General features: G+C 34.0%; 1 protein-coding gene across 1 annotated transcript in view; it reads left to right on the top strand.

Annotated features, from left to right (window-relative positions):
• The window catches only part of LOC137931545 (serine-rich adhesin for platelets), a 91,997-nt gene that overhangs the window by 76,702 nt on the left and 2,858 nt on the right, over window positions 1–12,437 (top strand). Inside the window, exons 18-22 of the mRNA XM_068774971.1 lie at window positions 3,758–3,929; window positions 5,237–5,263; window positions 7,054–7,185; window positions 9,675–9,794; window positions 11,250–11,305. Coding sequence (XP_068631072.1) covers window positions 3,758–3,929; window positions 5,237–5,263; window positions 7,054–7,185; window positions 9,675–9,794; window positions 11,250–11,305 — 507 coding nt within the window. The remainder of the gene's footprint in view (window positions 1–3,757; window positions 3,930–5,236; window positions 5,264–7,053; window positions 7,186–9,674; window positions 9,795–11,249; window positions 11,306–12,437) is intronic.

The following is a 12,437-nucleotide window of genomic DNA, read 5'->3' as shown; positions in this document are numbered from 1 at the left end:
TGCAAGCCCAGCACCCAGCCTACGCAGCCAACGTGCCAAACAATACAGGTGCATTCACTCTATCAATAGAGTCATGACAAGGTTTACTGAGAACTCATTTAAAACTCGATAAAATATACATATAGGTTACGAATTTGTTTCTTCTTTTATCGATTCATGTTATCACGTGCACGAAACAAATATGTCATTTGAAATTATCAGCAAGTGAAGTACCGCGTAAATAGTCCGAGATATCAATAAAACCTGTTGCGCGTGCAGCGATTTTATTAACTTACTACCGTTTCTTAATAAACAATTTCCTTATTTGAAAATATAATATTATTTTTAAGTACACTGCTAGATAATCAAGCGTTTTATTGAAGCAGAGGTTAATGGCTATTTCAAACGAAACAATAAACGAGGCCAAATCGTTGGAGGTTGAAAGTTCTATCCGTTTTCGTCACATATGAACAAACATAGTACAGTGCAAGGTGGCTGATCCAGTCTTGCATTAATATGATTAGCTATTAGCTCCCACGCTTAACAGTCGCATCCGATTTAACCTGTTTGTTTCTGGTCATAGCGTTGCAATAGTAAACAATAGAAATTGTACAAAATAAAATGTCGGGGGGCTGGCTGTCCACAACAATATGGCATTCACTATTGTCACATACTATTTGCATCCTCTCCACCAGTAAGTAAAAAAATGTAAAAATAAGGATGTTTCCAATATTAATAATAAAGTTATTTATCCTCTTTTAAATGTCTCAAGAACTTTATCCTTTACCTTCTCCTCCGTTACTGACTTATAGACTACCACTGTTATGACTAAACAATTCTCTAAAAAAATTCTCCATTGTTGTTATCCAAAAACTAATTAATTTGTGTTATGTGATACTACTGTAGCGACAGACTGTACGTACTGTTAGCCGTAAAAGTTTATTATATCGACAAATAAAAATGTTCTTGACACAATTTTTACAATGCTTGTTTAGCAATACAGTTCTTCAGACAAATATTACCTAATTGGTTTCTTTTTACAAGACAAATTATATTAGTTTAAAGTCACGTATTTTACAAGTATTACATTGAAAATTATATTTTTTCATAATATATATAAAGATATGCGGAGGACTCCACTAATTATAATTGACATTGTTTCAACGCGCCTATTTTTCTAAATAAATTGATAAAAAAACAGTTCCTGCAATTGTCAAAGTGCTTTTGTAATAAACGCCTAGATAATTTTTAGAATTTTCGGGTGAAAATTCGAAAATGTTTACACATCATTTTTATATGTATTTTAATAAACCTATAATTTCTAAATTCAATATGGTTATGTAAAACGCTTTTTAACAATTCGGCAACGATTTTACTTGTAAATATCAACATTAAGACCTATTTTCGCTAATTAATTTACAGGGCGAGGTGCGAACACACCCAGACATGATCGTCCAAATTAAATCAACTATTCATTACTACTTAATGTTTACATAAATATAATATTGTTATAACAGATACCATTATAATCATCATTTCAGCCGTTTACAAAAAGACCAGTTGAGGGCTGCCTTTACAAGGACACACGTAATAAGGTCGTCTAACTAGACATCCTACGCTGTGCCTGCCGGTCTGCGGTCTTAACTTCAGAACCTTATGGCCACATCGGCCATCGGTTCTACAGACACACATTTTAGCAGACATTATAAGACACATTGTTTTGTACTTGATTTTCAATGTCAACTTGTAATTATTTCTATTGTTATCTTTATGGGAAAACAAAAATAGAATAATAATAGGAAAAGTAGCAAAACTGGCTGCTATTAAATAATTAAGCTAACCAGTTTTAACCAGCGTTTCATGATAAGGTATTAAATTATGTGCAAAATTAAACTGCGCAAAAATTTATTTTCATTTTAGCAGCTCACACAATTCATTTAAGTGCATATAACAGTGATACGTGGTATCAAAAGTAACCTATTTATAAAGTAAATACCTCTTTATTATCGCTCTTCTTCACATTATCAGTTTAAATCAAGCGAAACGTTATACAGCTAATTTGTTAAAAAGGTACTACTAGTTGCACGCACACAAAAAGAAATCGGATACCAATGAAAATAAATAAAAACCACAAGTTCGTTTTGCATTGTGAATGAATACCACGTCAACTATATACCATAAATACATTCAAAAACTAAAATTAAACAAAAGTAAACACTATACCGTTTTATTAACAATCGAATGGTCAAATAATAAAAAAATAAGATTTGAATTTTAAAATATAGTGTTTTTAATTCGTTCCAACACATCTAAACAAGCAATATCGTCTATTCAACTTCAGTCTTTATTATAAAAGTAAATTTAATAGTTTCACGTGTTAAATTTTTTTTATGAAATGCATAAACTTTTACTAACATGTTAATGAACACCGCATGTAATCATAAAAAACAATTAACAGGCGTAATTTGTGTACGTTTAGAGCTAGATATAAATATTTATATAATTTATATACAATTTTAAGTCGCTTTAAATCTGATTTGTTAATTTGATGTCCGTAATTATACTCAAAGAGATGATGCTGTACAGGGCGGCTCATAAATCAACATCGAAACAAAATACGCTGATAGATTATTGGTAATATATCAGCGTATTTTGTTTCGTTTATTGATAATATATTTCTCTTTGTTTTTTCTAATTACAGTCGTTTGAAAAAGTAAATAATTTTTAGGCATCTTTCATTTGCTATAACATAAAAATCTTACTATTTTGAAATTTTTTTGTTTTTTTTTCTGTTAAAAATCATATTGTAAGGTTGGTTTATAAATAAATTATGACTTACATATACAAACTAAGTATTCAAGTGTATATTATGTTTAAATTTGCTTTTAGCCACTACTAGTCCAATCGCCCGATTTCTATTTATCATTGATATATGAGATATTCGGTATCTTTGATCATTAATGTATTGAAGCTCGAAACATGTAATTAAACTTTATTTAGTTTAAAAAATCATAATGCTTTATGTTCAATATACTTAAATACATCGTTGAATACAGCGTATTAACGTAAACTATATTATTTTTAACAAGAAACATTTTCACTTTAAAGTCTTCTATGACGTTTGAAATACTTTGCTGCTTTCTTATTCTTGCTACATTCCAGTTGTAATCCGACTGCGGTATATTTTTACTTTAATTGGATCAAATATTATATTACTTTCTATTATTTATAATACCCATGTGTATGTCGGTTTATTTCTCTGTAGTAGTAGTAGTACAAGAAAATATCAAATCACGCAAAACTTTTACACGATTATATTACAATAATTACTCTCAAAATTTCAAAAATAGGTTTTAATTAATGCCACTCTACATTTTGCTCTGACAATGATAAAATGACCGTTTAGGAAAATATGATGAGTTTGTAAGAAAAAAGGGAGTTGTTTCGACCAACGTAAATTAAACTTCAGGTATAAGGAGATCCGTGGACGAAGAAACTTGACAAGGTCATCAGAAGACGATAGATGCAGGGCGCTTCCAACCGGCCCTATTGGAAATATATAGTGGGGGGTTGGACGCGGCCTGCATCCGAGTATTCAAGGTGCATTCAGGTTTGATGAATTAGGAAGTTTAGACAAAACTTGTGAATAACAACAAAACGTGTTGTTGTGACTGTATAGGTACAGTTAAACACTTATAATTCTGTGATAATCCCGCTTGTTTCGTCGTTCAGAATTTACACGATATATTAGTAATATAAATATTTCACGGTTGCGCAGGGCCAGTCTTCCAGTGCGTACAGCGAGACTTCTGCAGCGATCTCGAACTGCCACGCCGTCCGAGGTTGCAAGCGACGGCAGCGCATCTCCAGCTCCCGCGTCGTCGTCTCTTCTGCAGGATGTCGTCGACATCAAAACCTTGCTATTGCAGCTTAAACGAGTTTTACAGGAGGTTAGGTGTAATTCTTACAAAATATTTACATCATGTGCAACTATTTCATATCTTTTAATTTGTATGTTCAAAAACTTGTTCATTCGTGTAATTCGTTTTACATTATCTGGATATCTGGATATAGTTATTAATCTTTTAAATAATTTTAAATACGTACGACGTAAAAAAAATCTTTTAGTGAATAAGATGTGGTGGGGCACGACGGAATCCTAAAGTTTATTTAAAATTGTTTATTTTTTCGGCCATCCCCACTAGATTACTTGACCAATAAAATATGACCTTCGTGTTTAATTACATACAGTGCAGACTGAAAGGGAACTTTAATTATTGGACCTTAAATTTACTGGAATCAGTTGCGTGAGTGTCTATACAAAATTGTATTTGTTTAAATTTAAATGTTCAATATTTTTATTAATTAACATATACCAAGGATACTTGCAAATATTTGACAATTCTTTCAGACATCGATTTCATTGTCAAAATAATCTTATTTTCTTTGGAGAACCTAATGAACAAATTATAACAAACACATTTTAAGAAATAATCTATCTACGAAATGATCGCTTATGAAAAAAATATTATAATGTTTCTACACTTAATTTACATTTTTAATAACAATCAATGGTATAAACATTTATAGTGAATGAAGTTAACTTCCCGATACTAGACCAAGTCATACGAGTGCATTTCCCATACGGCAGAAAGCCTGAGATCGGGCACAATTCAGATGATAATCGAGACTTGCATTCACACTTATGAGAAGATGAACTTTCGTCCTGTTGAGATAACACGCACGCTACCATCGTTCTGCTTCCAGTTTATGTAATTCACATAATAATACTTTGTTCTTCTGCAATTACTTTTGCATATTTATGATATAAATAATTTGCAAAATAATACAGTTTAAACCTAAAAACATAAAAGTACTCTGTCTTATCAACATTTACTCCGTTTAAGATTAAAAAACCTGAATGCTGTACAAAATTTCTTCACTTTTACTAGTATAGCTTAAATTAATTAAATTCTTGTTCACTATAACAAGTTGTATTTTGCATGGTTTGAGTTTATTTTTTCATATTTTTATCTTTTTTAAAGTAACACATATGGTTATTTCATAATTTTGTTATTTAATTTTGTGAATTTCTTTTAATTTTTCGCTTTGAAATTTATTTCTTTTTTAAAATACTGTACAAGTTTAGAAAGTTTAAACGCAATTTGCTTGTGTTGGCACAGCTATTTTTTGTTTGTTTTTTTTTGTTTGTAATTTGTTTGTTTGTTTGGTTGCATCGCCTTGTTTCCGCATGCAGCCCGGGGAGGAGCATCATTCGATGAGTGTAAGTAATATTAATGTCCCTCCCAATATTTTTTAACACAATCCTATTTAAATTTGATTTTCTTGCTTATTTGGTAAGCTTGTTTTATTTTTAGCTTTTAATTAATATTCTACGAACATATAATTAAATATACATTACCTAGGTAAATTGGAATTGCATTCTACTAGTGGTTTACACCCACCAATCATATAACAAAACTTTGCTTTTAGTGTACAACAGTAATTAAATATACATTTTGTGTTATATATTGTTGTTTATAATCTTGATTTGTTCCAACTCCTAGAAGATATTCCTTTCCTGAGGAAGAGGGTACGAACCATAACCTATTACATAAGTCCAATATCAGCCAATTCTTGAATGTCACTAATATTTTGGACTTTGGGTCGTTACGTTTGTACCAACGGTCTAAACACTTTACGTTATTTGTTAATATATATTATAATCATTTCTCTATTCACATCATATAAAAATTTAAATGTAAAACTCAACATGCTGCGGCCAAATACTTGATGAATCTAACTATAAACAAAGCTAAATTGTGTCAGCCTCAATTGGATCGTGACTCGTAATGCAACTTGTTATGACAATTAAACGGTTACTTGAATACATTCGCTTTTGTGTCATTGAGACTAAAGATCATTATATCAGCTGGTACTTGTACAAACATCCGCCCTTCTATGTTATTCAAAGTTTACATAGTCATATTTACAAATATAAAATAGGCTGTGAGAAATTATTAAAAATTTTAAATGTGCTTTTTTGATAGCAGAATTGGTTCACTTTTACATGTTATTTTTCTATGCCAAATGTTGGGACATAATCTGAATATATATGCAAAGTAATTAATTTATGTAACATTAATTCTTTTCTGTAAAATTAGTTAAATTCAAAAGGTACTTTATTGTAAAATTTAACTTGAAAAGTTTCCATATGATAAAAATAAATGACAGTAAATTTTAACAAAATATGAAATATTTTATATTCGCACTTACTTTGCGTTTGTGGTACCCTTTATGGTACACAAAAAAGAATACAATTCATGCGTAAATATTTTTTTCAGCTTATAGTTTAGTGGTAACTCGCATCTCTGGGTTGTCTGTGTACTATCTACTGGTCTGTTGTGGGGTAAAATACTACTTTGTTTAAAAATAATAGACCTCGAACATAAAAGTGTGTTAAAAGCCAGAAGGTGCAAATATATTAGGATATGCAATTAGAATAACAGTGTCCATCCCGCAAATCTCCAGCAACATTTCAGAGCTTGGGCGCTTTAAGCCCAGCTAACAAACTTAGTGCAAGAACATAAAAAATATTTAATTTATTTTTCCTAGACATCTTTTGAATTCGTATTTAAAAGATGTCTTGTCCTTCAGATTATCTTATGATATTTTTAACTCATATGTGATGGGTTGTCATTTTAATCGTCATCATGCCAGCTGAAACACTCCAACTGCAAGGCACAGGTCTCCATCAAATAGATCGCCACGATGACCTGTCTTGCTCTGCCTTCATCTAGTGAATTCTTGCGACTTTGACTATGTTGTAAGTGCACCCAGGGGAAGAGCGTACCTACGCTGCGTCGACCATGACCACCACTCGGAAACTTTCCTGCGTCAAGGACCGTCGGTTGCACTAGCGATACGCCTTGCCCACCGTCACTTCAGACGAGCAATTCTTCTAGCACCGTTGATGACCCTAACGCGGATCTAATAATTTCCGATTCGAGTGATCTCCTCATACATCTATTCACATATTTGTTTTATATGCATTGAGTGCGTGTGGTATTCCAGAGCGAAACTCTCGACCCGTTGCTGGCGGCGTGCGCGGAGAGCCCCGCGCGCGGCAACGGGCGCCGCCCCCCCGCGGCCGCGCTGCCGCCTGACGCCTGCGCCGAGATGCGCCGCCAGATACTCTACCTGCAGGTACGGAATACACGCCTGACCACATCTCCTAGTATCTTAAAATATAATGTACACGGAACAAGCACATGGTGGAGGTTTTTTCTAAATCACTAATCTTAATCAAATTTAGCCATAATAATCATGATTATTTCAGCAGTAGGACACCCAATGATGAACATAGACCTCCCCCATATATTTATAATGAGACTGATTGAAAGCCGCTACTATACTGCGTCTTCCGAAGACTTTAATCATGACGTCCAATATCCTTCAGAACTTGAAGGCGTGTAAAAGGTGTAATAAGTAAATAAATATTAAAGGTATGAATGCTGAATCCAATATCCCTTAGTCCCAAAAGACAGAAGTCTACGAACCATGTGTGTTACCAGTGTTAAAAAAGAAACGTGGTGTCTCACTTCGGATCTCATTGACAAGCTCACAGACGGTCAACGACCATGGAGAAAGCTATCCTCCGGGGGTATCTCTATGAAATCAAATGAGGAATGAGGAGCTCCGTTGAGCAAAAGTAACTGAAAGTAGGCTTATACACAAATAATGAAATGAAAGCAACTCTCAATCTTCTCGTGGTTCGAACGTCTTCGCCACCCATGGATCGCAGAGTTAATCAAGGGACAGCTGACGCCAAGGCCCTCTCTCTATTACATACTGGACGCAAGGGACTCTGAGAGAGCATTTATCTATGTAACTAAGAGCTCGGCTCCCAATCCCGAGGAATATGTATTGTATATTTTTATTACTGCAGAGGATGATTTATACTAAGTTTCCTTACTACTCCGCTTAAAGTATCTAAAACCCGGTGAAAATCTATAACAAAAACTTATTTTAAAATTCCATACGGTAAATCTGTGAACGCGAACGGGCAAACAACATAAATCTGTGATAATAAAAGTCACTATGATTCACAAAAAAGATACGCTAAGCTACATAAGCACGCAATTTTCATCTGGACAGTTCACGATTACTGCTATTGAAGCCAAAAAAGGCAAGACGCGCCATTATTACTCCCACGCACGTGTCGAACCATTTTTAGATAACCTGTACATTGGTATCACAGTGTGGTTATAATAAAAATGTAAATATGATAGTATTATGTTAATATGTATCAATACAATTAACGAACAATGTAATACGACTGCAAATCAAATTACAATGAAATTTAAGCAGTTTTATATCATGTGAAATACTTATTATTCTTATACAGCCTAAAAAGACTACATCAATAAATATTTGAAGTACTGATTTATACCTTTTTATTAATGACAACTCTGATATAACTCTAGGTGAAGCAAATTATAAATTGAAGTTTCTTTATATAACAAAGGTTTTAATGATGTGATTTTTGTAGTTTGGACCTTTTCTAAGTACTTTTTCTATTAAGAAAAAAATTACTATATGTTACTAAATACTATATTAGATATTTAATACATGATCGATATTTAACATATGATGTTAAATATTTCATAGAAAGTAGTAATCAATTATATGCCTATGAAATAAATATATATAGAATAGAGAGACAGTCCCCAGTAATACATTCTTGCTTCTGTTCAAAAAAATCACGTTATATAAAAATAGTTTTTTTAGTCAGAAGTGTAGGATAGCTTACAGGACATAACTTGTCAGATATGAACTGTAAACAACATTTTTGTGAATATGAGTTTATTGGGTATGCCAGGCAATTTTCAATAGGTCACGCGGTAAGAAAATATACAAAGAAACACACGCATTCGCTGCCGTGCTCGAGCTAACACCAGCACGATCGCTGCTTGCGGGCACCGACGTCATCGATGCTCGCCGCCTGCGTAAACGGCTCTGCGCTTTGCACTCGACCTCGTTCACGGCTACTCCGCCAGATGACGTAGAGTAACACGTTTGTCACAGAAGTATAAAGAATAAGGCAAGAACTGTTAAGGACCATCTAATTCAAGGACTCTTCCGCTTCCGTGAACTCAGTACCGATGTAGCTATAAAAGCCTTAGGGCTAACAGCATTAACATCTTCAGAAACAATAGAATAGAACAATAGCTAAGGACCACATAAACATAACGACTTCTTCGAACATGACAGCTCTGCTAAGAGTACTAAGACGTATCTTGGTTAATTAAAGTATTTAAAAAGAAAATTTATTGTATTATAATAAAAAATTATAACAGTGTGACACTGTGATAATTTTCTATCGATTACTGTTCCCTTGAAACCCTATCAAACATTTTAATGTTCTGAAAAAAAGACAGTTTCATTACTCACATATGAATATAAAGACGAATAGTAATTTAAAAGTTATCGGTGTTCGAGCTAATAATAATGTATAATACTTTAATCAATATTTAAATGTATATACATATATATGTTTATACATTTAAATATTTGTTTTAAGATATGTCTCCCCTGTTACAGTCTCTGTTTAGCTATAGGCAGGAATATGTAATTTGTATATTTTTCTTTTTATCACTGCATGTTTCCCTAAAAAGTTTTACGTGTTATTGCAGAGTCAGCTGGAAGAGCGCGATCGGCTGGTGCGCGTGTTGCAGCAGCAGATGCTGCGAATGGCAGAGAGCCATGAGCCGCGCGCCGATGACACCGTCAATGTCGCCACGCAGACCGATCGGGTGAGTTTTTCTTACGACTCTTATTTCCTCATTATCATCATATTAACCGACAGACGCCTACTGCATAACCTCCTCAAAATATTACCTCAATGACAGGCAACACCACTGTTCACAAGCGCCCGCGACTTTGACTATTTTGTCGATCGACCCAATTTTACCATTACTATTTCCATCTTTTTTTCCTTTTGATTGGGTACATGCGTAATAGCTTAACATTAATTTTTTTATGGGAATAAGACTGGCCAATAGTTTTTGGCAGCACAAAGCTTGCCTTATTATTAAGTCATTTATTATTTCTGAAATCATTGATTTTTGGAAAGGATGTGCCATGTACTAATTAACCGCAAAAAAGTTATATTTTCATTCCTTTAAAGCTTTTAAATGTATAAGCACTCACCCTCACCCTGTGTAGGCGGACTTATTATACACATATCATCATAACATATCTACCAGTAGACCTTACACACCTAGGAAGGGAGAGGCAAAGCATTTTGCCAATGATCAGCGCACACTTGTCACTTAGATATTGGTGTGTTCTTGTGGCTTGTCATAATACGTGCCATGCGGTACGTGCCGCGGAAAGGTCTATCATTGAGGTGCGATGTGGTGTAACAAAACATAGCAGATGTGGTGTGCATATATATCCCTTTGCATTGTCCCACCTCGTGGCATGTTACGACGTCCATCAACGTGCCGTTGCATACTACCATTCCATCACAGAATTTATTAGCACGCTCTCTAAAGCCGTATAAAGAAATTAAAAATTCGTTACTAGGTAGGTTTGAGGTTCTTTCATCACATATAAATTCCTTGCCGTTTCGTCCCAGTTAATGGTAGGGCTTATGTGATAATTTCAATACAGGTCTGTTTGTGTTAATTTCCTGTATGATATCCATTTCCCTACGATCTTGTGACTCAAATTGCAACAATAAAGATGTTTTAATTTGTAATGGCGGCTTCACTTATTATAAAGAATTATTAATGTTATAAAATAGCGGAAAAGTTACTGATTGAAGTTATTAACCTAATTCTTATTTAATGGATCTGAGATGTGGTCGTTTGCACGGGGCTTTGCTGCGTAACCGAATCAGAAATAAGAGGATCCGCTGGAGACCCAAGGTCACCGACGTAGCTTGAAGAATTGCTATTCTGAAGGGGCAGTGAGCAGAAGGCATTGCTCGTTCAACTCACTTTCGTTGAGATCGAATGTTTCTCGAGCGGCGACCACGAGCCTGTTGGTGCAGCGTGGGTAGGCCCACCCACTAAGTGGACCAACGACAAAGTTAAGGTCGCGGAAAGTCGCTGAATATTGATCATTGTGGCGATATTTCTATGAGGCCTTACAGTAGGTGTCTATGGTGGGTTGATACGATAATGAATTAATTAATTTCTAAGGTAACTTAATAATTATTGATATGATTTTTAAAATTTAATCTTCATAAAATTTTGTTTCAGTTGCGGCCACCAATGAGTACGGCGCTAACGAGTTCTGAAAATTCCGGATTAGTGAGGTAATTTCTGTTATAAATCTAAATACAATATAAACACGAACCTTTGATATTATCTCTTACAAATAGTTCACTTTACGAACTCGTTTACGTATGCTTCCTACTACTTATGTTTTTCCTTTTCTATTCGATTCGATCTATATTACATACTCATATTTATATCTTTGTTTTATAGCGTACATTTAGTATATCCTATTCCTAGTAGTCCTGATTGGTCATTCTATCAAAATTGTAACTACTTATAATATTTATTGTTATAGGTTAACCACCGCATCGTTAGATCCGATAAAGTCCTTGTTACGATCATTTTGCTCATACATTACCGTTGTTATTAGACCTTTAGCATTACCCAGTTTGTCACAAATCAAAAGCAACTGGCCCTCAGTTACACGAAAATCCCTATTCAGCTCATATCAGTTAATATCTCATGTTCGAAGTTACAGTTGGATAACGAACTTTAGCGAATATATGAACAGAAAAATGTCTTTTTCACCCACATCCATGTGTAAAATAACTCTAACAATCTCTCCTTATTTTATAGGAATTTTGTTATGATTTCAATTAGATTTGCATTAAAATCAACCTCAATCTGAGTTTGCATTATTTCCACGAATATTTTATTATGTTATTAAAGTAATTTCATTTTTTTACCATTCATTGATTTTTTTTTTCATTAAATTTCAAAAACGTTCATTTGTTCTAATTTCCTCACATGCTGCTTTAAATTCCATTTTGGATTTGGAATAAAAATCGCAAAATGTCGTATAACTGCGACAGTTTCCACTTGGGGGGCGGCAGGGTTCGTCCGTCGGAACAGGTAGCGTGGCTCGACTGCTTGCTCGCTGTTTGCCTTTTGTGCTCTGTCAATGTGCTCTGCTTCCTGCATCTTATGTATCCGACCTCTAACGATACCCTCTTTGTTGTTTCCGATACGGATATCGACCAGTACTGCTATAAATATATAAAGTGATCTTGCTAAATCACTCTTGCGTCTCTTTGATGGATCCATCAACACTGTGCCTAATAAAATCAAACAAGGTTACAAAACTACTTTTCGACTGATAAGCCTTAAGAAAATAATTATAATTCATATTACAAAAATATTTATAATAGTATTTGCCATTGTTGTTTGCGA

This window comes from Battus philenor, unplaced genomic scaffold (assembly GCF_028537555.1).
Source record: "Battus philenor isolate CCGP_79_NKW_IND1 unplaced genomic scaffold, ilBatPhil1.0.hap1 SCAF_8, whole genome shotgun sequence".
Lineage (NCBI taxonomy): Eukaryota > Metazoa > Arthropoda > Insecta > Lepidoptera > Papilionidae > Battus > Battus philenor.
The sequence above is the reverse complement of the archived record's forward strand: the minus strand, read 5'-3'. Positions and strand labels throughout refer to the sequence as shown.